The sequence below is a fragment of the Oncorhynchus clarkii genome, chromosome 23, assembly GCF_045791955.1.
Source record: "Oncorhynchus clarkii lewisi isolate Uvic-CL-2024 chromosome 23, UVic_Ocla_1.0, whole genome shotgun sequence".
In the NCBI taxonomy this organism is placed as follows: Eukaryota; Metazoa; Chordata; class Actinopteri; order Salmoniformes; family Salmonidae; genus Oncorhynchus; species Oncorhynchus clarkii.
In genome coordinates, this window is record NC_092169.1 from 32880773 (window position 1) to 32908390 (window position 27618).

The window sequence follows — 27618 nt, forward strand, 5'->3', positions numbered from 1 at the left end:
TTAAACAGCCATCACTAACATAGAGTGGCTGTTGGCAACACACAGACTCAAATCTCTGGCCACTTTAATAAATGGATTTAATAAAGGTATCACTAGTCACTTTAAATACTGCCACTTTAATAATATCTACATATCCTACATTACTCATCTCATATTTGTATATACTGTATTCTATACCACCTACTGCATCTTGCCTATGCCGCACGACCATCGCTCATCTATATATCTATACTTACCTATTCATCCCTTTACTGTGTATAAGGTAGTCATTTTGAATTTGTTAGATAACTCGTTAGATATTACTGCACAGTCGGAACTAGAAGCACAAGCATTTCGCTACACTCGCATTAACATCTGCTAACCATTTGTATGTGGCCAATAAGATTTGATTTGATCAAATTGCAATATTTGGCGCAGCCCTATACTGGTACTGTAACTTTTGTCCACTGAGCATTTATAAATTAAACAAAGATTGATGCCAGGCTAAAACTAAAGTAACTGCTCAGCAGTGGCAGCTAGCATAAAAGGTGGCAGCTAGCATAAAAACAACTATCCAGTGTCCCAGGGTAGTTACAGGGCCGTTCAACTAAAGGTTAGGGGAACAGGGGAGATTCCTTTTTAGATGTAGGACACACAAACCAACTGAGTGGATTTGAACTAAAGGGCAGGAGAGAGTCCTGTTCAGTAACTTACTTCCAATTGACCGATGAAACCAATGTGCTTCGGTCCAACTCGGACCACACTATAGTACATCAGCTTTCTGGTATGTCTGTGCTACTCACGGTCTTGAGCTGAGCTGGTTACTGTTGAAGCATCCTTGAGCTTTCACCTCACATTCCTAATAACTACTAGGGTCAGGAGTTTTTTGTTTGTAACTTTATGACATGACCTGGAAGAGTCCTGGGGCCCATTCTCTCTCAGCCTCTCTCCACTTTTAGCCTGGCACCTTTGTGTTTAATTGACGAACGGTGGTGTTGGACGCTCTACTTCCACAGTCCCACTGGACCAATGAGAAGACAGTAATGTGCTTCTGGCTCTGCCCCATGCAGACTCCATGACGTCAGCTTCCTGGAAAGAATGGCCACTGACTGTGATGAACTGGTGGAGCAGTTAAGAGTAGAGTCTCACCACCTCACCACTAATGTCCCATTCCTAATAACCAGGTTCAGGATTTTTTTGTGTGGACTTTGTGACCTGGCCTGAAACAACCCTACTAGTTGTAGCCCCATAGGCTATTGACGTGGTCAGGAAATACTCATGAACATACTACAAATTGTAGAACATAATTTTGTTAAGTTTATTATGCAACTTCATTATAATTTCCCTTTGTATCAAAGTTCCCAAAATTCCTTACTTTTAGATACACCAGTGTAGCTGATGAAGTTGTGGTCGTAGTATCAAGTTGAAGTCGTGGTGCTTGTTAACCGGAGTTGTAGTGGGCATGTTAACATTTTGTTGAATATGATCCTGTGTGTGTATGTGTGTGTGTGTGTGTGTGTGTGTGTGTGTGTGTGTGTGTGTGTGTGAGAGAGACGGGATCAGTCAGCCAACAAGCCCCATCTGAATCAGACATTAACAGCCTCGCTTGCAGAGCGAGCTCGAAGCTCGGGGCTCAGTTGTCTATCGGGTCGGGGAGAGACTAATAGACAATAACTGACACCGAGGCATTCCCTCCCTGTCCCTCGGTTTGAACATCTGCAATAAGAAACTACTCCTCTCTGTAATTGACAAATAGATTTTCCTCTGTCTTCTATGAATGGTTTTGATCATTCCTTGTGTGAGTGTGAGGTCATACTGGGAGAAATGAGTCATAGTAGCCATGTGTGAGAGAGAAGAGGCATTCAGCTGTTTTACACATTACTTTGTGTGTGTGTGTTGCCCTGGCTCTCCTCCAGTGACCTGCTTGTTGAGACAATTGTTTATATCATCGTTGACTAACAAGATGTGACAATACATGATTAAAGACAACAAGGAAGATCAAAGGTTCTGGGATTATCGGACCGAGATGCTCAATGAAGACACTCCATTATTAACTAATATAAAAGTGATTACTTAGTCTATAGGAGTGTCCAGGAAACTGGCCCTACAGCATGTGGTAATGTGCTCTCCCTGTGTTTCTGTTCTAGGTGGGGAAAGACACTGTCCAGACTACAGAGGACCAGATAATGAAGAGAGATATGCCTCCAGCTTTCATCAAGTAAGTACACAAAGAACAACTCTCCTCGATTCTCAGCCCTCAAACTTTTTCACCTTATTTATTATTTACCAATCTATCCAATTTAGTCATTAGTTAACGATGATGAGTATGAACTTCTGTACTCTCTCTTTGTCCTGTTCTCTCCCTCTCTGCTATCTGCTGCAGACAGTAATGGCTGCTTGCACCCAGGCCAGCACGCAAAGGTCAGAGATGGCATGTTAAGTGCCTCAGAGTCACAGCCCTGCTCTCCCTGGTCTATTATAAATACTGTCTTAGATTGTGTCCCAAATGGCACCCTACTCCCTATATAGTGCACTTTTGACCAGGGCCCTTAGGGTTAGTGGGCTGGTAGTGGCGCCTCAGTCAGTCAGTCCTGTGCTTTCATGGTGTATTATAAACACTGTGCTGGGGTGCTGCCTGCTACTGCTAGTGAGTTGCTGGCTGCCTCATAGGCTACTATTTTCCCATGGAGGGACTCTAGTGAAACAGGAAGGAACACTGTTAGGTTTCTATATGGTCTTCCTTCCTGGACAGCTGCGCTTGCACAACCTCGACCAAAGCTAAGCCCCTAGTGAAGACATGCTGTTAAAATGTATTTTCAGACAGTAGTTTTCTTTGGACGTATTGATTCAATCTACACTCAGTGGCCAGTTTATTAGGTCCACCACCCCGTTCACGAAAATGGTTCACTCCTATTGACAGTGAGTCACGTGGGCATCAATGCGTTTGATTGAATGGTAGAATGGGCAAAACGAGTGACCTAAGCAACATTGAGGGTGGTATGATCGTCGGTGCCAGGCGCACCAGTTCCAATATCTCACAAATGGCCCGCCTCCTGGGCTTTACATGCACGACAGTGTCTAGAGTTTACTGAGAATGGTGCAACAAACAAAAAACATCCAGTCAGTGGCAGTCCTATGTGTGAAAACAGCTCGTTGATGAGAGGTTGAAGGAGAATGGCAACAGGCGGGCCACAAACTGACAAATATCGGCACAGTACAACAGTGGTGTGCAGAATGTTGGCTGGGTGTTTTGGGTGGTTCGATCTGGTACCTAATAAACTGGCCACTGAGTCTATATTACCTTTTTATCATTTTAAACAGTAATCTAACGATAAGTCACTCCCTGAATAAATTAATAAAGAAGGATATTAATCTTTCCTCCTCCAGTATCTCCCTCCTGAGATCTCTTCCTACTCCACTCGATCTAGCAATAATCTGTAGCCCAGCTGCTTTGCTGTGACTCTGCGATCCCTTCTTAGCCTTTACACCCTCGCCCCCTCCGTCTATAACTCAGTAATACAATAGGGGCTGACTGGGTCACGGGACGCCCAACAAGTTCACATATGAAAAGCAATTGGCAGGCGTAGGTCATAAAGGTCACGGAGGCGCCCTGAACCCATTTGGCACCTTGAAGTCACATCGTCACCATGTCTTCATCCATCAGATACAAATGCTGGAATGTGTCTCCTTAACTATATATATCTCCTTCACTATAATTAGCGTGTGCATTGATCCTGGTCTGGTCCAGTAATGTAGCATAGCATGGGGTTGGCTGCTGAAGGACAGTGCTGGCTGCACTACATAATATTATACTGAACAAATATAAACGCAACATGTAAAGTGTTGGTCTCATCATTCATGAGCTGAAATAAAAGATCACAGAAATGTTCCATACACACAAAAAGCTTATTTCTCTCAAATTTTGTGCACAAATTTTGAGCATTTTTTCCTTTGCCAAGATAATCCATCCACCTGACAGGTGTGGAATATCAAGGAGCTGATTAAACAGCATGATCATTACACAGATTCCCCTTGTGCTGCGGACAATAAAAGGCCGCTCTTAAATGTGCTTTTTTTGTCACACAACACAATGCCAAGTTTTAAGGGAGCGTGCAATTGGCATGCTGACTGCAGGAATGTCCACGAGAGCTGTTGCCAGAGAATTGAATGTTAATTTCTCTACCATAAGCCGGCAGTACGTCCAACCGACCTCACAACTGCAGATCACGTTTAACCACGCCAGCCCAGGACCTCCACATCCGGCTTCTTCACCTTCAGGATCGTTTGAGACCAGCCACCCTGACAGCTGATGAAACTGAGGAGTATTTCTGTCTGTAATAACGCCCTTTTGTGGTGAAAAACTCATTGCAATTGGCTGGGCCTGGCTCCTAGTGGGTGGGCTTGTCTCCCAAGTGGGTGGGCCTATGCCCAGTCGTGTGAAATCCATAGATTAGGACCTAATCAATTGACTGATTCCCTTATATGAACTGTAACTCAGTAAAACTGTTGAAATTGATGCATGTTGCGTTGAAATTTTTGTTCAGTGTCGATGCATTAATAATACATAATATATGCTTTGATCTAAAGTGACTTACAGTTGAGTGCATACATTTTATATGTGACCCCAGTGGGAATCGAGCACATGGCCCTGGCGTTGCCTACACTACAAACTACACACAGACACTGCCAGCATGCAAGTGTCACTTCCCAGCACTCTTCCTGTTTTAATATGCACATACATTACCAGTTACCACAGGCTTTAAGAGACCAGCGACAATTCTGCCTCAGCTATAATGGAAACTCAAACTGAACTTCTCTAGTCTGGCCCTTCCTGCAAACACAGTGCCTTGCCTTCCAGCACTGTGGGGGGGACGAATAATGCTAGTTCCCTATTAAACAGAGGAGAAGAGTGTTTGGCCCGCAGGCTTTAGTGGGAAGTCGGGATTCTGTGGGAATTGGAACATGTCTGTCTTTGGCTTGTTGCCTGTTTCTGTGCATCGTACCATGGGGTTGGAGGTTCGATGATATACGGCATATATGAGGCTTGGGCTATGATATCGAGCCTGCATGTGTTTCGCTAACTAAAAGGTTTCTTAAATATACTGCATCTCCTCTGCAGCAGCAGTACACACCCAGGCCATTTTCATGAAACCTGCTCAGGGATGCTATAGTGTGAGATATATTGTGAGACTAATAGAAGCTCTTCATATTGACGGGCTTCATCTGCTTGCCTTGCAGTATATGACTGGAGGCGGTATACTGATTTAGAACGTGAGAAAGTAGTTGTGTTTAAAACATGAAAGAGCGTTTCGTTTTTCTTTGTCGTCAAGTCAGCAGTTCCACCTAGACACACTGCTGCTATGTATATACACTTTTATCCATGATCACTTTTAACAACAGGAGATTGGCCCTACTGCCCTGGTGCCCTACTGGCTTTTGGAGACCCTAAATGATCTATGTTACATTATTGTTTAGTGGTATTGTTTTCCACTGTTCCTCTTTCCCTCTCTCAGGGTGGAGACTGCATGCACCAAGCTGGTGCAGGCAGCATCTATGTTGAAAGCAGACCCTTACTCCGTTCCCGCTCGAGATTACCTCATCGACGGCTCCCGGGGCATCCTCTCTGGCACATCGGACCTGCTGCTGACCTTCGACGAGGCTGAGGTACCGTCAAGTACAGCACCATAGGTTCTGGGAGCAGTTTAATCTCACCCTCAAACTGAACTTCTTCTAAACCCCATTAATTACACACAGGCATAACCTGCCGCCCATCCTTGGCCATGCTCAAAATGTATTCCGGGACGAATGTGTGTTATTACAACACAGCACAGCTCAGCTGAGAAGGCTAGAGCTAGTGTCTTAAACCAGGTAGCCGTACCATCCATCCAACCCCATCCATCCTCTCTCCCCGGGGGTGAAAATCACCAGCCATCAGCTCTCATCAGGCGGTAGCAGCAGCCAGGGCGACTCGGCAGTCAGCACAGACAAGCTGTTTTATCTGTTCATGCGGCTGGACTCAGGGACAGTAGCACAATACAGTGTAGAGACATAGAATCGGGTGCATTTTGGGACTGAGCCAGGTAAGTTGTTCATAAAGCAGCACTGGGACTAGATGAGGAGAGCTGTACAGTAACCACACACACACACACACACACACACACACACACACACACACACACACAACAACAACACACAGCTGGTCTGGAGCTGAATGAGCAGGACAAAGAGACAGGAATGTCAGTAGCACAGCATTAATATCCAGTCTAAATAGCTAGACAAAATACTGTACCAACAAATAATTAGGGTTTACTTTATTGTCCTGGGGGGAAATTTGTCTTGGACATTTAAGTCCAAGATAGCGTTTATGTAATATGACGTTAGCATAATCACTCAGAAAGAATCACCTTCAGCTGTGATTCACACATCATAATAAGAAGTCTTTAGTCAATGAAGATGGAGTTTAGAGTCCAAGAATGAAAGGTCTTGCTTGAAACACTAGTCTAAAAAGTTGAATCTGACTTCAAATCAGATTTCCAAATCTAATTTCCACACCAAACTGGGTTACCAAGACAATGTAGATTATTGATCCTGTTTCGTGTTGTTCTGATCAATTGCAGGTTCGTAAAATCATTCGCGTCTGCAAAGGTATCCTGGAGTACCTAACCGTGGCAGAGGTGGTGGAATCTATGGAGGACCTGATCACATACACAAAGAACCTGGGTCCAGGTCAGTCCCTTCATAGTTACATTTGCATAGGTGTTACAATCAAAACCACATACTTTAGTTACCAATACCTGGCTACTGAGATGATATAATGCATAATAACAATAATATATGCTTTATCCATAAATGTTTGACATTAATTTTTAAATTGTATTTTGCATTTTAAAATGTATACAGACAAACAGGTAGAGGGAAAAACACAAGCTGATCCTGCATCAATCCCACCTCAACACCCCATGCTCCTGACATGATGACCTGATGTTGACTTGAAGTTCTCTGTATGGATGGCATGTTGACAGGAAGTGGAAATTACGCGAGAGAAACACGTTATATAACCGATCCTTTGTTGTTGTTCCTGTCCAGGGATGACAAAGATGGCAAAGATGATTGACGAGCGACAGCAGGAGCTGACCCACCAGGAACACCGCGTGATGCTGGTCAACTCCATGAACACAGTCAAAGAGCTGCTGCCTGTACTCATCTCAGGTGAGCTTCTATTCTACTCTTTTATTGAACACATTCAAAGAGCTTCTGCCTGTACTTATCTCAGGTGAGCTTCTATTCTACTATATCTATTGAACACAGTCAAAGAGCTGCTCCCTGTACTCATCTCAGGTGAGCGTATTTTCTATTGAACACATTCAAAGAGCTGCTGCCTGTACTCATCTCAGGTGAGCTTCTATTCTACTCTTCTATTGAACACATTCAAAGAGCTGCTGCCTGTACTCATCTCAGGTGAGCTTCTATTCTACTCTTCTATTGAACACATTCAAAGAGCTGCTCCCTGTACTCATCTCAGGTGAGCTTCTATTCTACTCTTCTATTGAACACATTCAAAGAGCTGCTCCCTGTACTCATCTCAGGTGAGCTTCTATTCTACTATATCTATTGAACACAGTCAAAGAGCTGCTCCCTGTACTCATCTCAGGTGAGATTCTACTCTATTCTATTGAACACAAAGAGCTGCTCCCTGTACTCATCTCAGGTGAGCTTATTTTCTATTGAACACATTCAAAGAGCTGCTCCCTGTACTCATCTCAGGTGAGCTTCTATTCTTCTCTTCTATGGAACACATTCAAAGAGCTGCTCCCTGTACTCATCTCAGGTGAGCTTCTATTCTACTCTATTCTATTGAACACAAAGAGCTGCTGCCTGTACTCCTCTCAGGTGAGCTTCTATTCTACTCTATTCTATTGAACACATTCAAAGAGCTGCTCCCTGTACTCCTCTTAGGTGAGCTTATTTTCTATTGAACATATTCAAAGTGCTGCTTCCTGTACTCCTCTCAGGTGAGCTTCTATTCTATTATTTTCTATTGAACAGTCAAAGAGCTGCTCTGTGTACTCACCTCAGGTGAGCTTCTATTCTAATCTATTCTATTGAACACCAAGAGCTGCTCCCTGTACTCATCTCAGGTGAGATTATTTTCTACTCTGTTCTATTGAACACCAAGAGCTACTGCATGTACTCCTCTCAGCTGAGCTTCTATTCTACTGTTTTCTAATGAACACAGTCAAAGAGCTGCTGCCTGTACTCATCTCAGGTGAGCTTCTATTCAACTATTTTCTATTGAACATCAAGAGCTGCTGCCTGAACTCCTCTCAGGTGAGCTTCTTTTCTACTCTTTTAAATTGAACACATTCAAAGAGCTGCTCCCTGTACTCATCTCAGGTGAGCTTATATTATACTCTATTCTATTGAACACAAAGAATTGCTACCTGTACTCCTCTCAGGTGAGCTTCTATTCAACTATGTTCTATTGAACACAGTCAAAGAGCTGCTCCCTGTACATATCTCAGGTGAGCTTCTATTCTACTCTATTCTATTGAACACAAAGAGCAGCTGCTTGTACTCCTCTCAGGTGAGCTTGTTTTCCATTGAACAAATTCAAAGAGCTGCTCCCTGTACTCATCTCAGATGAGCTTCTATTCTACTCTATTCTATTGAACACAAAGAGCTGCTGCCTGTACTGTATGATAGTAATGCACACATCTTTACTGTGTGTGTGTGTGTGTGTGTGTGTGTGTGTGTGTGTGTGTGTGTATATATATACAGTTGAAGTCGGAAGTTTACATAAACTGGTTTTAATGAGTCCAAACTAAGTGTTTCAACCACTCCACAAATTTCTTGTTAACAAACTATAGTTTTGGCAAGTCAGTTAGGACATCTACTTTGTGCAATTGTTAACAGACAGATAATTTACTTATAAATCACTGTATCACATTTCAAGTGGGTCAGAAGTTTACATACACTAAGTTGACTGTGCTTTTAAACAGCTTAGAAAATTCCCCAAAATGATGTCATGGCTTTAGAAGCTTCTGATAGGCTATTTGACATAATTTGAGTTAATTGGAGGTGTACCTGTGGATGTATTTCAAGGCCTACCTTCAAACTCAGTGCCTCTTTGCTTGACATGATGGGAAAATCAAAAGAAATCAGCCGAGACCTTAGAAAAAAAATTGTAGACCTCCACAAGTCTGGTTCATCCTTGGGAGCAATTTCCAAACGCCTGAAGGTACCACATTCATCTGTACAAACAATAGTACGCAAGTATAAACACCATGGGACCACGCAGACGTCATACCGCTCAGGAAGGAGACGCGTTCTGTCTCCTAGAGATGAATGTACTTTGGTGCGAAAAGTGCAAATCAATCCCAGAACAACAGCAAAGGACCTTGTGAAAATGCTGGAGGAAACAGGTGCAAAGGTATCTATATCCACAGTAAAACGAGTCCTATATCGACATAACCTGAAAGGCCGCTCAGCAAGGAAGAAGCCACAGCTCCAAAACCACCATAAAAAAAGCCAGACTACGATTTGCAACTGCACATGGGGACAAAGATCATACTTTTTGGAGAAATGTCCTTTGGTCTGATGAAACAAAAAAATAACTGTTTGGCCATGATGACCATTGTAATGTTTGGAGGAAAAAGGGGGAGGCTTGCAAGCCGAAGAACACCATCCCAACCGTGAAGCACTGGGGTGGCAGCATCATGTTGTGTGGGTTCTCATAACGGCTGTTGGTGGAAGAAGGTGAGGACCAAAGCGCAGCGTGGTTCATGTTCATGCTCACTGAACACTGAAATAACAAAGAGAATGACCGAAAAACGAAACAGTCCTGTCAGGTGCAGAAAGATGAAAACAGAAAACAACTTCCCACAAAACCCATGTGGGGAAAAAGCTACCTAAGTATGATTCTCAATCAGAGACAACAATAGACAGCTGCCTCTAATTGAGAACCACACCCTGCCAAACAACAAAGAAATACAAAACATAGAAACCGAACATAAGAATGCCCCCCCCCCCCCCTCCCCCTTGTCACACCCTGGCCTAACCAAAATAGAGAATTAAAGCCTCTCTATGGCCAGGGCGTGACAGTGCTTTGCTGCAGGAGGGACTGGTGCACTTCACAAAATAGATGGCATCATGAGGAGGACAAGCATACTTTCAAAGTTGTGGCAAAAAAGGTCAACAAAGTCAAGGTATTGGAGTGGCCATCACAATGCCCTGACCTCAATCCTATAAAACATTTGTGGGCAGAACTGAAAAAGAGTGTGCGAGCAAGAAGGCCTACAAACCTGACTCAGTTACACCAGCTCTTTCAGGAGGAATGGGCCAAAATTCATCTAACTTATTGTGGGAAGCTTGTGGAAGGCTATCCGAAACGTTTGACCCAAGTTAAACAGTTTAAAGGCAATGCTACCAAATACTAATTGAGTGTTTGTAAACTTCTGACCCACTGGGAATGTGATGAAAGAAATAAAACCTGAAATAAATCAATCATTCTCTCTACTATTATTCTGACATTTCACATTCTTAAAATAAAGTGGTGATCCTAACTGACATTAGACATGGAATGTTTACTTGGATTAAATGTCAAGATTTGTGAAAAACTGAGTTTAAATGTACTTGGCTAAGGTGTATGTAAACCTCCGACTTCAACTGTATATATAAGGACAAGAAGCTTAGGCCTAGTCCTATAGAGAGAGATATCCCGGTGGCATGTTTCCAACACCGAGATGCATTTCTTTATCCTTGTCAGATAGGCTACTACTGCTATACAGATTTAGGCTAATTTGTTAATTTCGAACATATAAAGAGGAGCGTTATATTGTTAGATTAAAGGAATAACTCTGGTAGGCCTAAAACATTCTTCCTCACCTCAAGTTCAATTGTCGGAGGCCGTTGGAGCGCCAATGCGCACTGCCTTCATAGGCCTGCAGTAGCTAAAGCGTATAATAGCCACAACACACCAAACCTTCACAACATTTTCTAAACTTTATTAGGGTAATGTCAAAAGTAAAACAAGCTATTGCTTATAGGGAAAATACAAAGAGGTTATTAAATTGCGGCATAACAATACGTTTATTTTTACATCTCGGCCTGATTTTGTTTTTTCATAGTTGGAATGTAACATAGTAATTATATTATATTGCGGCAAACATGCAGTTTGTAACTTAATTTGGCCAATGAAAATGTCTCAACAGAATGAAGCAAAATACTTTTTACAAACACTACATGACCAAAAGTATGTGGACACTCATCGAACAACTCGAACATCGTCTAACATCTTATTCCATAATCATGGAACAAATCTACTAATTTGAGCAGGTGTCCACATACTTTTGGTGATGTAGTGTATTTAAAAAGCTGGTTTAAACCCACAAGTTTTGAACAGGCTATATTGAAGCAATTAGACCTCTCAACAAAGGTTAGTCCCTATACCGTAGGCTACTGAACAAATGACACCAATAAGCTAATGATCTTTCTTTTACAACATACCTACTTATAACCTATCTTAAACAAAATACCGAGCAAAAGATTTTAAAAACAGTTTGAACTTAATTTAGCCATTCGAAAATGTCTCAACAGAATGAAACCAAACACTTTTTGCATATGTAGAGAACTGGTTTGGATTCATATAAAAGCTTAAAATAATGATAAATCGAATTATAATAAATATGAAAATAAATCAAATACAAGTTTTATGAAGAGTTGGCCGCACAATTGTTCTTATCATCTTTGCCCATTACAATATTAAAACTTGTCCCCATGGAAATTCCCCTTCTCGGCTTCTTTTCATTATACTCTTTCTCTAACTTTCATTTTACTTCAATGAAAAATGCATCCATCTTCACAATCAACAGTAGACTAGGCCAAGGCTTCTCTCACTCACTCTCTCGCTCTCCTTAGCAGCAGGTGCATGTTAGGTGAGAGGCCAGAATCAGTTTCAGCTGGCTGACACAGATAACAAGCTCACGCAGTTCTCATCAACCACCTTTAAATTTACAGAGGAGTTCCTATCGGTAAATCAATTTCAATTGTACATACCCGAGAGCCATGGCAATTATATCATCTCGAACCCGATCCGAGACAAAATTTAGGACCCGCTCAGGTCAGATCTCGGAATATCAAGGACTGTTGGACCTGTGAAGACCTCAAGTTCAGTTCCCTATACTTTTGACTATTCAGTAACTAAGTGCTTGTTACTGATGGTCATTGTTGTGGTGTTACTATAGGTATCAAGATCTTTGTGACGACCAAGACGTCCGGCAGCCAGGGAGTAGAGGAGTCTCTGAAGAACAGGAACTTCACCTTCGAGAAGATGAGCGCTGAGATCAACGAGATAATTAGGGTGCTGCAGCTCACTTCCTGGGACGAAGACTCCTGGGCCAATAAGGTATGTAGCTAGCTAGAACCACACCCTCAGGGTTGTCTTGGCCACTAGTGGGTGAAGTTGCTCCTAGGTACTGATCTTGGGTCAGTTGTGCATTGTCCCCCCTAACAGTTAATGTTAAAATTGGGGGAAAGATGCTGTACCTGGGAGAAACTTCACCCCAGAGCTTGTTTTTGGCCCGGTCTCTCCCACACGCACACACCTCGACCCTCGAGAGCTGCTTGTCTTAGGCAGTGAAATCGCTTTGCCCAGTCACTCGCTCATTGCACCGGCTAAAGAAAGCAATGTTTTTTTTGTCCAGTATGAGTTCGTATGAATCTAGACTCAAATGAAAGGCTTAAAGCAAAGCAGTGACTGTCTGGGCCAAAGCTTGGTCTGCTCAACACCCACGTGCGCTCACATGCACTATACGCTGTGCGCTCGCGTACATGTAGAGACTCCCAGAATGTAGTAGAGTGCACCGCAGCCTGGACAGGTTTAAGTGTGATGCCCATTTACTGTTCATTGTTAGTAAAAAAAAAAAGGTTAATTTTGGATAAGCCTATTTTGAGGTGGTTGATTGTCTAAAATGGCCATTTGTTACATTGCTATTTTAAGATTGCTTGAGGAAACAGGCACAGGGTCCTAATTTCCATTTAAGCAGGCTCTCTCTCTCTATCTATATCTCTTTCTATCTATGTCTCTCTCATATATATATATATATATATATATATATACAGTGCCTTGCGAAAGTATTCGGCCCCCTTGAACTTTGTGACCTTTTGCCACATTTCAGGCTTCAAACATAAAGTTTGAATTTTTTTGTGAAGAATCAACAACAAGTGGGACACAATCATGAAGTGGATCGACATTTATTGGATATTTCAAACTTTTTTAACAAATCAAAAACTGAAAAATTGGGCGTGCAAAATTATTCAGCCCCCTTAAGTTAATACTTTGCCACCTTTTGCTGCGATTACAGCTGTAAGTCGCTTGGGGTATGTCTCTATCAGTTTTGCACATCGAGAGACTGACATTTTTTCCCATTCCTCCTTGCAAAACAGCTCGAGCTCAGTGAGGTTGGATGGAGAGCATTTGTGAACAGCAGTTTTCAGTTCTTTCCACAGATTCTCGATTGGATTCAGGTCTGGACTTTGACTTGGCCATTCTAACACCTGGATATGTTTATTTTTGAACCATTCCATTGTAGATTTTGCTTTATGTTTTGGATCATTGTCTTGTTGGAAGACAAATCTCCGTCCCAGTCTCAGGTCTTTTGCAGACTCCATCAGGTTTTCTTCCAGAATGGTCCTGTATTTGGCTCCATCCATCTTCCCATCAATTTTAACCATCTTCCCTGTCCCTGCTGAAGAAAAGCAGGCCCAAACCATGATGCTGCCACCACCATGTTTGACAGTGGGGATGGTGTGTTCAGCTGTGTTGCTTTTACGCCAAACATAACGTTTTGCATTGTTGCCAAAAAGTTCAATTTTGGTTTCATCTGACCAGAGCACCTTCTTCCACATGTTTGGTGTGTCTCCCAGGTGGCTTGTGGCAAACTTTAAACAACACTTTTTATGGATATCTTTAAGAAATGGCTTTCTTCTTGCCACTCTTCCATAAAGGCCAGATTTGTGCAATATACGACTGATTGTTGTCCTATGGACAGAGTCTCCCACCTCAGCTGTAGATCTCTGCAGTTCATCCAGAGTGATCATGGGCCTCTTGGCTGCATCTCTGATCAGTCTTCTCCTTGTATGAGCTGAAAGTTTAGAGGGACGGCCAGGTCTTGGTAGATTTGCAGTGGTCTGATACTCCTTCCATTTCAATATTATCGCTTGCACAGTGCTCCTTGGGATGTTTAAAGCTTGGGAAATCTTTTTGTATCCAAATCCGGCTTTAAACTTCTTCACAACAGTATCTCGGACCTGCCTGGTGTGTTTCTTGTTCTTCATGATGCTCTCTGCGCTTTTAACGGACCTCTGAGACTATCACAGTGCAGGTGCATTTATACGGAGACTTGATTACACACAGGTGGATTGTATTTATCATCATTAGTCATTTAGGTCAACATTGGATCATTCAGAGATCCTCACTGAACTTCTGGAGAGAGTTTGCTGCACTGAAAGTAAAGGGGCTGAATAATTTTGCACGCCCAATTTTTCAGTTTTTGATTTGTTAAAAAAGTTTGAAATATCCAATAAATGTCGTTCCACTTCATGATTGTGTCCCACTTGTTGTTGATTCTTCACAAAAAAATACAGTTTTATATATTTATGTTTGAAGCCTGAAATGTGGCAAAAGGTCACAAAGTTCAAGGGGGCCGAATACTTTCGCAAGGCACTGTATATATATGGTCCAGACAACTTTTGGGGTATTTCACATTTTTGAGAATCTTACCCCAAACAGCAAATCACTTCCTCATCCTTGTTGTGTAGTATGGGGGCCCCGAAAAAACATGAAAAAAGGCTCCAAAATCACCCAAAAACATATTTTTAGAAACGTCAAAGCTCTTTGTATAGTGATGCAGGTCTTTAGATATTGTACACATGAAATTGTGTAATTCTGAATCAATGTCATATTCTGTTTTGCGCGACTCTTGAAGTTTCCCCTATCCAGCTGTTCCATTCTCTGTGTAGCCTGCTGCTACAGGCAACTGACAAAATAAAGGAAACACCAGTATAAGATTAAGGCAGCCCCCCCGCACCTCTCTGATTCAGTGAGGTTGGGTTAAATCGAAAGACACGTTTCATTCAGTTATACAACTGACTAGGTATCCCCCAAAGTGTCTTAATAGGGCATTTGTCTACCAGAACAGCTTTAATGCTCCTTAGCATAGATTCTACAAGTGTCTGGAACTTCCTGTGTGGAAGCACCCCATGCTTTCAATATACTTTGTATCCCTCATTTATTCAAGTGTTTCCTTTATTTTGGCAGTTAACATTAGAATGGACAGGGAGGTGCGAATACATTTCAGAATGACACGATTTCATCTAAAGACGTGCATCACTATACTGAGAGCATTTCTGTTTCTGAAAGGAAGTATTTGGGTGTTTTTGGAGTCTTTGTTCTTGTTTTTTCAGGGCCCCCAAAACAAGTGAAATTACAAAAATGTGTCTAAACCCTTCTACAACAAAAAATTGAGATTTGGTTGTAAAAAAATAACTTCTCCTTTAACTCTTTCTGACCACCACTTTGCCTGCTTAGCATGCCCAGTCAGTCTCAACAGACTGTATTTCTTTCCCATGTCACCCCACTCTCCACTGAATGACTTCTTCTTTACTAAGCTTCTTCCTATTTTTACGTTGCCTCTTTTTTCCCGTTGGTCTTGGTCGGTATGTCTGGTTAAACATTTGTATTTGTTTTGTTCTTCCTTTCTTTTTACCCCCCCCCCCCCCCCCTTCCTCCCTGTAGAAGGTAAGCCTACCTTTTTCGCCCCCTACCTACCTTGTTGTGCATTCGGACGCAGCATGTTTCATAGCTAGAGTTGCAAGATTCCTGGAACTTTCTCTAAATTCCCTGGTTTTCCCGAAATCTCAGTTGGAGGATTCCTGGAATCAGGAGGGAAACAGCAGGAAAGCCGAAATCCTCCAAACAGGATTTCTTGAAAACCAAGGAATTTATTGAACTGTCCAGGAATTTTGCAACCTTACTGATAGCTCTCAGTTTGTGTGCTGACATGATGATGATGACGACAATGACAGTTTGTGCCATGTGGTTGTCCATGTGTGCTTTTGTGTTGTAGATCCGTGCTAAGGTAAAACTATGAGTGCTACTGTAGTAGATACGCTATCTAGGTGAGTGTGAGAGATGTTGCCTTATGCTAGATGCAGCATAAACAATGCTAATGGAATGGAATTACACATATGGGAAAAATGTGCAGCAAGTTCTAAAAATGTTCGCAGTTGTTTTACTTTTCTTTAAAGGGATACTTCAGGATTTTGGCAATGAGGCCCTTCGTCTACTTTCCCAGAGTCAGGTGAACTCGTGGATATCATTTTTATGTCTCTGCATGCAGTTTGAAGGAAGTGGCTAGCTAGCTCTAGCACAATTGCTGACTAGCATTAGCACAATGACTAGCATGCTAGCAGATACCTATAGACTTCCAGTCATTGTGCTAATGCTAGTTAGCATTGGCTCACAAAACTACCTTGTAACTTCCTTCATACTGGACACAGAAACAAAATTGGTATCCACAAGTTCTTCTGACTCTGGGGAAGTAGATAAAGGGCCTCATTGCAAAAATCCCTAAAATATCTCTTGAACTTGTTAAAGATGTTTTTCTTGATTTTCTTGGGGGGGGTTGTTTTGTTTTTGCAAGTTTGACATAACACATAAACAGCTGACCTGAGTGCCCTTCTCCTATAGATGCCAGTAGTAGGATGTGCTTTAGGTGTCTTATTGATCCATAGCACTATGGAGTCATGTAAAACAGATATTTTATTCAACGTTCAAGTAAGATTAGGGGCCAGTTTCTGGATCACAGGTTAAGACTATTCCTGGACTTAAAAGTACTTTCAAATGAGATTCTTCATTGAACATGCTTTTTAGTCCAGGTTTATTTTGGGCTTAGTCAGGCTATGGGAAACTGTCCTTAGGCAGTGTAAATTAATCCTGATCTGTGTAGTAATGGTGTACATATCTTGCACTATATTTTTACCCATGGGAGAATGGCACTCAAATCATCAAGTGGTCAAAAGAATTGACTGATTACAGGACTACGCTAGTGTCAGTGTGTAAAAACAGTGGTCCTTTGCTCACATATCTAGCTAGCTAGGTTCCTTAAATGATCTAATGTCCTCTCAGCTTACATGATCCCCAATACTAATAATCCCCAACGCAAGGGCCTCTCACTGGATGGATGGAGTGTACTGTTAGAGTGTGTGCTTTCTTGTGTTGTGAAAGAATTGGTTTGTCATACCACCTTGTCCACTTCTCAGGCTGGCTTCATCACTTGGTAAAGTAAACCTTGGATGCATTCCAAATTGCACACTATTCCCTATATAGTGCACTACTTTTGACCTGGGAATATAGGGAAGCTAGGGTGCCATTTGCGACATAGTCATAGGGACATCATTCCTCACCTTATTGTTTAACTTCATGGTTTTTTAAAAATCTATTTGTTTTTATTTCACCATTTGAGTGCCATTCTTGACTTTGCTCATTATTCCGTTTTTAAAGGTAGACTCAGCAAAAATGACTTCGCCACTAGCAGCACCAGAGATATTGAGATGCAACACTTTGCTCTCACATAGTCACACACAATACCGGCGCATGTGCACGGGCTCGCTTCACACTGTATACAGCGTGGTAGCCAGGGCACCAAAACAGCTTGAGCCTCGCGCACTCAGTTGAGCCTCGCGCACTCAGGGAGCAGTTGTTGTTCTTGTTCAAGGGCAGAACACACAATTATGCGTTAGAACCATCGACCTTTCGGTTACTAGCCCAACTCTCTAAACCGCTAGGCTAATATTGGTTCAGTGATGCAGTAGAGACTAGACAGTAGATGTACAGTATTAATATAGCATAGATCTGTATTGTTCCTGAAGGACAAATGCCAAGGCTTTAATCTCATGGGTGGTGGTATCAGAGAGAACAGTCACTTGTGGATGTCCTTTATGGAGTAAAACGTAATAAACTGAATAAGGCCATTCAAAGGATATACAAGAACACTAGCCTATCACTCAACCAATGTCCTGTGTGGCTCAGTTGATAGAGCATGATGCTTGTAATGCCAGGGTTGTGGGTTCGATTCTCATGGGAAAGCAGTATGAAAATATATGCACTCACCTCTGGAAGTCACTCTGGATAAGCGCATTGGCTAAAAAGTCAAATGTAACCATCACCCTTTGTCTCTCACTCTGCCACATGATGTGTAGAATTTCAACGCCATCTCTTGACTTGGACAAATTGTTATATTTCCTCCGAAGGTAGGAAGGTACAATGTTACAGTCAATTTGGCTTTTTATGATGTGAAACAACACCCCACACCCATATTGACAGTTGTGTCCCATATGACACCCTAGTCACTATACACTGAACGTACTAAACATTAAGAATGCCTGCTCTTTCCAGCCCCTGCTCAAACATCTTTTTATGCTTTGTTTTACTATTGACAGTTACAGCTGATTTCGGGATTGTATACCGATTCACTTCAGTCTCTGAATTGTTTAATCTAACTTTTTGCCGACAACTCCTGATATCAGGGCATAAAAACAACAATTTGTGACCTGCATTAGCCTAGTTAGTGCGCATGTACGCCCAGCTATGTCCTGTCCCGAGCTTGTTTTCCCTGGCTAAACTCTGAACTATGCAAGGTTTCGTTTTCATTGCCAGGCTTCATAAATACTGCACCCTTAAATTAAAAACTCCTTTGCTAGTTATACAAGCATGCAACTAAGAAATAAGCTGGAAAGAAACTTGAAAATGATTTATTGTTTTGTTGAATAGTCATGCCTGGTTTGAGCCATCTGTCGTGTCGTAAGACTAAGGTGGCGAAGGATATCATTGCTACTTAACGCGGATCTAAGTTCAGTTTTGAGATCCACCGACGACATTGGCATAGGTGGACGTTTCTGACTGGTCTTGGAACTGTGATAACAGGCAGCCTTGCCCCGCTTGGCTCAATGACATACGTAGTGATTTTGCCAACACAGCCAGATATGTAAACAGTGTTGTACCCTTAACCTTTTTTTACATTGACTATAGTATTTGTTGACTAAATCGGATTTTGTTAGTGTAATGAGTAATCCAGGACTGTCACGAGTTAATTGACACAAGAAAACTATACAGAGTGCCAGTGGCTACATGGAATGGCTAAATGACTTCTGGGCATGAAGGGTCCAAAAAGCTCATCCTCAGCACTGTATAGGGCTCTGGTCAAAAGTAGTGCACTATATAGGGATAAGGTGCCATTTGGGACTCGACAAAAGAATGGAAAGTGATTTGATTTGAACAGCATGTGCACTTTTACAGTTCTGTCTTGCGGTCAGAGGTTAACCTTGCATTTGAGGTACAGATGTGTGTGTGACAGCTTTTTGCAGGTTTGTTGTGTGTACTGTAATGGTAGTAATCATGGAGATGACATGTCTTTTCCCCATGTAACTATGTAACGTCATGATCCGTGTGTTCATCTATGTGAATGTCGAGCTCATCAGTCATCATCACATTAATAAATTCCCCAAGCTGGCAAATGCTGTTACTGTATGAGATCACTATTCCAACCCTGTTCAAACTCCAAACACATGCTGGAATATCTGGCTCATTGACAGATAAACCATTAGCTGACTCAGAAGACATACAGTAAACTAAAGAAGGGTTACCCTAAAAAGGAATTATCATTAGGGACATTACCTAATTTTAGACATTGCACAAATTATTTGAACAAATCTTTGTGTATGTGAAATTGTGACCTTGTAACTATAAGTTTCTGTCTGAAGTTTTGGTCAAAAATGTGTTATTCAAAGAGTTGCTCTTTAGATGGTCCTTTTAAATGTATTTATTTTTGTCAATTTACTATAAGAAAAATGACATCTGAAAGTTCTATCTGCGCAAACACCTTTTAACTTTGTGCTGTAAGGTTCTATCTGCAATCCAATCACACAATGCTGAGCTGTCAATCACAAATAATTGTATGTAAGATTATATACTTATTAAGTCATGAAAAAGGAAGACCTCACAAAACAGTTCTGAGATCTGGGACTTCAAAAATATTAATTATCTCAAAACTATACATTTTGCATATAGAACCTTATAGCCCAAAGTTCTTGATTATTCATATATGTTCTGGTCTTCTTTTTCAATTACTTTGATTTTTTTCACCACTTTTTCAGAAGAATGGCCATAATGTAACCTCTTTATGGTAAAAAATAATTAAATACAGGTGCCTTAAAACAGGGTTTTCCAAATGCGGTCCTGGGGCCACCCTGAGTGCACATTATGTTTTTTCCCCCTAGCACTACACAGCTGATTCAAATAATCAATGGTTGATGATGAGTTGGGTTATTTGAATCAGCTGTGTAGTGCTAGGACAAAAAAAACATAGACCTGGGGGGGACTGAGTTTTGGAAACCCAGTCTTAGAACATGTTTTAGGCCCTTAGTGGAGACATTGCTGTTTTTGTCTTTTCATCTTGTTCTATATAAATACAAAAACCTCCATGGAAAGGGTATTTCACAAAAAGTACAAACTTAACACATTTTATCGATTAATACCAAGTAGTTTACCGACTTTGGGTGTCAGAGACCAGAAAATTATATCAGTTTACTCATCGAGTGCTAAGCTTCAGCAATGTTGCTAGTTCTCCATAGAATATAGCGTATTTGCCATTTGAGAGAATTATTGCTTTAACAAATGTGTGATGACCATACGAAAGAAGGGTACTTTTATTTATTTAATCATTAAATGTTTATACTTTTCTATTGAAATATAAATAATTTTAACATTTTCTGCCAGATAAAATCTTATGGCTGATCCCAGATTGGCATTTCAGAGCCATAAGGTTCTATCTGCGATTGCACTCCCCTAAAATAACTGATTTACAAATGTCTTGGAATTTGATACTCTGTACTTTATGTATCTTTAAGCTGAGTGTCTTAATGGTTTATGGAAGAATTCACTACAAGACAGTTCTGAGATCTGGGATATGAAAACTTTGATGCTCAATATCTCAGAACTATGCTTTGCACAGATAGAACCTTATAGTCCCAAGGTCTCAAAATGCTGTAATACAAAGTCTTAATTGTAGTCAATCTTTTTCAAATGTGTATTTTTGGGGAGGTTCTAGACTGGAAGGTTCTTTGTTATTCATCCATGTTATCTATTTAACCCTATTGTTGACACTAAAGGATACAGAGGCCATGAAGAGAGCTCTGGCACTCATCGACTCTAAGATGACCCAGGCCAAGAGCTGGCTGAGGGATCCCAATGCCCAACAAGGTAACAGAGACTGGTCTTTCCAGTGGCTTAATGTACCAGGGCCGTGTTCATTAGGGCAGTGGTTTTCAAACCTCTCCTTGAAGACCCCCAGACATGAAACTATTTTGTTGTAGTGTGAACTAGCTCACCATATTCATGTAATCAAGGGCTTGATTATTAATTAACAAGTAGAATTAGGTGTGCTAGTTCTGGAATAATTCATATATACAGTTGAAGTCGGAAGTTTACATACACTTAGGTTGGAGTCATTAAAACTCGTTTTTCAACCACTCCACAAATGTCTTGTTAACAAACTATAGTTTTGGCAAGTTCGGTTAGGACATCTACTTTGTGCATGACAAGTCATTTTTCCAACAATTGTTTACAAACAGATTATTTCACTTATAATTCACTGCATCACAATTCCAGTGGATCAGAATTTTACATACACTAAGTTGACTTTTAAGTTGGCTTTTAAACAGCTTGGAAAATTCCAGAAAATGTTGTTATGGCTTTAGAAGCTTCTGATAGGCTAATTGACATAATTTGAGTCAATTGGAGGTGGACCTGTGGATGTATTTCAAGGCCTACCTTCAATCTCAGTGCCTCTTTGCTTGACATCATGGGAAAATCAAGAAATCAGCTAAGACCTCAGGAAAAAAATGTGTAGACCTCCACAAGTCTGGTTTATCATTGGGAGCAATTTCCAAACGCCCGAAGGTACCATGTTCATCTGTACAAACAATAGTACGCAAGTATAAACACCATGGGACCACGCAGCCGTCAAACCTCTCAGGAGGAGACACGTTCTTTCTCCTAGAGATGAATGTACTTTGTGGCAAAAAGTGCAAATCAATCCCAGAACAACAGCAAAGGACCTTGTGAAGATGCTGGAGGATACAGGTACAAAAGTATCTATATACACAGTAAAACGAGTGCTATATTGACATAACCTGAAAGGCCGCTCAGCAAGGAAGAAGCCACTGCTCCAAAACCGCCATAAAAAGCCAGACTATGGTTTGCAACTGCACATGGGGACAAATATCGTACTTGTTGGAGAAATGTCCTCTGGTCTGTTGAAACAAAAATATAACTGTTTGGCCATAATGACCATCGTTATGTTTGGAGGAAAAAGAGGGAGGCTTGCAAGCCGAAGAACACCATCCCAACCGTGACACACTGGGGTGGCAGCATCATGTTGTGGTGGTGCTTTGCTGCAGGAGGGACTGGTGCACTTCACAAAATAGATGGCGTCATGAGGAAAGAAAATTATTTGGAAATATTGAAGCAACATCTCAAGACATCAGTCAGGAAGTTAAATCTTGGTCGCAAATGGGTCTTCCAAATGGACAATGACCCCAAGCATACTTCCAAAGTTGTGGCAAAATGGCTTAAGAACAACAAAGTCAAGGTATTGGAGTGGCCATCACAAAACCCTGACCTCAATCCTATAGAACATTTGTGGGCAGAACTGAAAAATAGTGTGCGAGCAAGGAGGCCTACAAACCTGACTCAGTTACAGCAGCTCTGTCAGGAGTAATGGACCAAAATTCACCCAACTTATTGTGGGAAGCTTGTGGAAGGCTACCAGAAATGTTTGACCCAAGTTAATCAATTTAAAGGCAATGTTACCAAATACTAATTGAGTGTATGTAAACTTTTGAACCACTGTGAATGTGGTGAAAGAAAATAAATCTGAAATAATTAATTCTCTCTACATGTCACATTCTAACAAGAATATAGTGGTGATCCAAACTGACCTAAGACAGGGCATTATTACTGGGATTAAATGTCAGGAATTGTGAAAAACTGAGTTTAAATGTATTTGGTATGGTGTATGTAAACTTCCGACTTCAACTGTATATGGAACGGCTGGGGGTCCCCGAGGAGACGGTTGAAAACCTCTGCATTTGGGCAGTCTGTAGCGCAATGTTTTTTTAATTAAAAAATAAAAGAATCTGTTTTATTGGAGTGTATGTAGTCTGTTTTCTTCTGATTGGCGCCAATTGAACAATGCAGTTGTCCTTTTTCTCTAGGTTGTAAGTAACATTTGTCTTGCCGTGGTCTCTGTCTCCTGGTGATCAGGGGATGCAGGAGAACAGGCCATCCGTCAGATCCTGGATGAGGCTGGAAAGGTGGGAGAGCTGTGTGCTGGGAAGGAGCGGAGGGATATCCTGGGCACTGCCAAAACTCTGGGCCAGATCACTGACCTGGTGTCTGAGATGAGGGCCAGGTACAGTACATATACAGTAATAATATATGCCGTTTATCAGATGCTTTTATCCAAGGCGGCATACAGTCATGCGTGCATACATTTTATTTATGGGTGACCCCGGGAACCAAACCCACAATCCTAGCATTGCAAGTGCCATGCTCTACCAATTAACCACATTCTTCACATTTTGCTGCCTTAAAGTTAATTTAAAAAAATGATTACATTTGATATTTTTCCTATCCACAAGCTATTCCACATTTCCAAAATGTAAGAAAAACTATTGGGAAAAAATGACGAAAAAATACAAATTGAGGATGCATTGATTGTGTATGACTTCACACCCAATAGTTAATACTTTGTGGAAGCACCTTTAGCAGCCATAACAGTTATGAATAATTTTGAATACGATTTTACCAACCTTGCACAACTCTTAGGGCAACGTATCCATTGTTTTTGTAAACATTTCTCAAGCTCATGTAAATGGTGCGAAATGGCTAGCTATTTAGCAGTGCAAGCTAGTTTGCGTTTCAATCGGTAATGTCACTGGCTCTGAGAACTTGAAGTAGTTGTTTTCCTTGCTCTGCAAGGGCTGTGGCTTGGTTGCTGAAGAGAAGGAGTTCAAAGGGGGGTGAGTGTATCTGGTGTGAAATGGCTAGCTAGTTAGTGGTGTGTGCTAATCCACCCAGTGACTACAAAGCTACAGGCGTCCTTCCTGACTCAGTTGCCGGAGAGGAAGAAAACGCTCAGTGAATTCACCAAGAAGCCAATCATGACTTTAAAACAGAGTTTAATGGCTGTGATAGGAGAAACTGAGGATGGATCAACGACATTTGTAGTCACTCCACAATACTAACCTAAATGACAGAGTGAAAAGAAGGAAGCCTGTACAGAATAAAAGATATTCCAAAACATGCATCCTGTTTGTAATAAGGCACTAAAGTAAATCTGCAGAAAAATATATATAGGGAATGGGATACCATTTGAAACACAGCCTGTGATCAATCAGTGGGAGAAAGTAACCTACAAGGTGGTAATCTTATTACAGGGGATTATAGTGTGTTAGACTGTAACTGATTCCCCTCCGATCAGATCTCACAGTGGCTGGGGACATGCACTGAGTCATGCTGCCAGATTAAAAGCATCTTTCCTCACTTAATGCATAATCTGGTTAAACTCCCGGCCTGAATGAGTTACTGTCTGCTGTTAACTGGAAAGACCTCTGGAAGTGGAGACACTAAGATCAGAAAAAATGACATTATTGTTCAAGTATTTCATCCCATATGAGATAGTGAACAGGAAGTTAAACAGCAGGAGGGCAAGAGGTACAGAACATGTTAGTCAATTAAATATTTCCTCAGTCAGTTTTGTTGAGTTTTCTGTCTTTCCATCAGAATGACTAACACTATGAACAAGATTTCCTTTTCCACATGCAGGTATAGTTCCCTAAGCAGGTTGATGTTTATTGTCATCAGCTGCAAAGTCTAAATGTGCTATATTGTAAAAATTCATGAAAAAACTAAAATTAGTTTTTAATTTAATTTAAGGTTAGGCATTAGAGTTAGCAGTATGGTTAAGGCTGGGGTTAAGAATAGTAAAACAACACATTTCATTGCACTTATTTGGATTGTATGACTTTGTGGCTGTGCTAGCTAGTGACCACTGCAGAGCTGACTCCAGTTCCAGATTCATGACGATGAATGCCAACCTGCTTTCCACACATTAACCCAGTTATTCCAGGAATCAGTAGGGAATAAACAGTGATTCCAACCATGCTGGGATTCCTGAAAAACCTGTGTTGTGTTTTTAGTTTTATTAAATGTGAAGAATCAAGGGATATCCTTGTCTCATCGCACACTAGTGACTCCTGTGGTGGGCTGGGCACAGTGCACGCTGACCAGGTCGCTAGGGGCACGGTGTTTCCTCCGACACATTGGTGCGGCTGGCTTCCGGGTTGGATGCACGCTGTGTTAAGAAGCCCGTACGGGAGTTGTAGCAATGAGACAAGATAGTAACTACTAAAAACAATTGGGTACTATGAAATTGGGGCAAAAAAAGGAGGAAATATTTAAAATAAAATAGAAATGTTCTCATAGACTAGATGCTTTGTCGGTATGCTTGTTCTAGGTTTACGTAATTTCTTGCTGCAGACAAGTAATTATACGTCTAAGATTTGCTCTTATTCTGTAGGGATCGATAGTCTCAGAGTTTAACCATTTCCAGCCGTCTAGCCAATGTTCCACGTGGTATAGTCTTGTCCTTTGGTAGAGTTGTAGTTTAAACCACTTCACACACCAGCGTCACCCGGCATGTTTTGGTCTCAGAAATTCAACCATTTGCAACCTTAGCTTACACCCGGGTTTGCGTGGTCTGGTGTGAATTTCATCAGGAGTGGGTTTTATACGTTTCAATCGAAAATGGCAGTCCATGACGCCTAATGTGATGTCTGGGCTCACGGGGGTGTGGCCACTGACTAGTTAATCTTTATATGAAAATCCATACTCTCATTTAGAAGGTCACATTACATCTTTTCACAAATTTTCATATTTAATCACATACTTTTCACAATATTTTGATGTAAACCTGACAGCTGGGAAATGTACACTTTAAGAGATACCTTTTATTTATGTTTCCTGTCTTTCATGAGATCACCAAATGAAACACACTCCTCATAACTGTCCCTTAAGTGTCCACGGACCATTCCCACATTCTCAAAAGCATAAATGGTTTAATTCTCACATTTTGGTGATTTAGGAGTTTGGCCAAGTGAAGGCCTTTGTTCTCTCTTTGTGCTCTCTCCCTCTCTTTCTGAATGACCAGGGTCTCTTCCAGGAATTTATGACCTGAGATAACAAAATCTGGGTTTAGGAGAGAGAGTGAGGGGGGGGCACGATCTACCCCCAGAAAGTGCCACGTCATGACACCTGTGAACTTTGTGAACGTTTCTGGAATTTTACAACCAACTGATGTTCTGTGTTGTCATTCCCTCCAGGGGTCAGGGGGCATCTCCTGCAGCCATGCAGAAGGCCCAACAGGTCTCCCAGGGCCTGGACATTCTCACGGGAAAGGTGGAGAACGCAGCCCGGAAATTGGAGGCCATGACCAACTCCAAACAGGTCATCGCCAAGAAGATCGACGCTGCTCAGGTAGGATATCTGATTGATTCGATAATTGATTGATGATAGGATAAAAGTAAAACACAAAACCCAGAGGGTAGCACACAAAAGCATTAAACAACAGTAATTTGTGTTCCATGTTGTTGGGCAGATTGTCTTATGTTGACCACTAACCCTGTGCCCCTGCAGAACTGGCTCGCAGACCCCAACGGTGGTCCTGAGGGAGAGGAGAACATCCGAGCCATCCTGACTGAGGCCAAGAAGATCGCTGACATGTGTGAAGACCCCAAGGAGAGAGATGACATCCTAAGGTCCATCGGAGAGATGGCTGCTCTCACCGCCAAGCTCTCTGAGCTCCGGAGACAGTAAGTCGCACATTGGATATGCTATGGAAATAGTTGTTGGTTGCATTCCTTAAAAAATGAACAATGCAGAATAAAGAAGACTTCAAAGAAGAGTGTTCAAAACACTTCCAATGTAAAATATTGAGTTCCGCAGGGTTCGGTTCTTGGGCCATTATTGTTCTCACTGTACATGTATCCCTTGGTGATGTAATTCTTTAGAGGTTGAATCACATTTTGTTTTCATGATAGATAGAAGTCCACAAATCGTAATCAACGTCATTTCATTTTTATTTAGCTTTCCCTAAAATAACTCAAATTAAAATCAAAGTTTATTTGTCATGTGCGCCGAATACAACAGGTGTAATATAAACCTTTTGTGAAATGCTTTTTGAAATGCTTACTTACAGGCTCTAACCAATGGTGCCAAAAAAAGGTATGTGTGTGTGTGTGTGTGTGTGTGTGTGTGTGTGTGTAGGTAAGTAAGTAAAGAAATAAAACAACAGTAGAAAGACATGTGAAAAAGGAGTAGCAAGGCTTTATACAGACACCTGTTAGTCAGGCTTATTGTGGTAATATATACATGTAGGTATCGTTAAAGTGACATATATGACATATATGTGCATATATGATGAACAGAGAGTAGGAGAAGCTTAAAAAGAGGGGTTGGCGGGT

The 27618-nt window shown here is 41.4% G+C and overlaps 1 protein-coding gene across 1 annotated transcript in view; it reads left to right on the top strand.

Annotated features, from left to right (window-relative positions):
• LOC139381490 (vinculin) overlaps positions 1-27618 on the top strand; it is an 87411-nt gene that overhangs the window by 41380 nt on the left and 18413 nt on the right. The window contains exons 2-10 of the mRNA XM_071125080.1: positions 2127-2197; positions 5493-5643; positions 6597-6705; positions 7066-7188; positions 12222-12382; positions 21205-21295; positions 23360-23507; positions 26479-26632; positions 26792-26967. Coding sequence (XP_070981181.1) covers positions 2127-2197; positions 5493-5643; positions 6597-6705; positions 7066-7188; positions 12222-12382; positions 21205-21295; positions 23360-23507; positions 26479-26632; positions 26792-26967 — 1184 coding nt within the window. The remainder of the gene's footprint in view (positions 1-2126; positions 2198-5492; positions 5644-6596; positions 6706-7065; positions 7189-12221; positions 12383-21204; positions 21296-23359; positions 23508-26478; positions 26633-26791; positions 26968-27618) is intronic.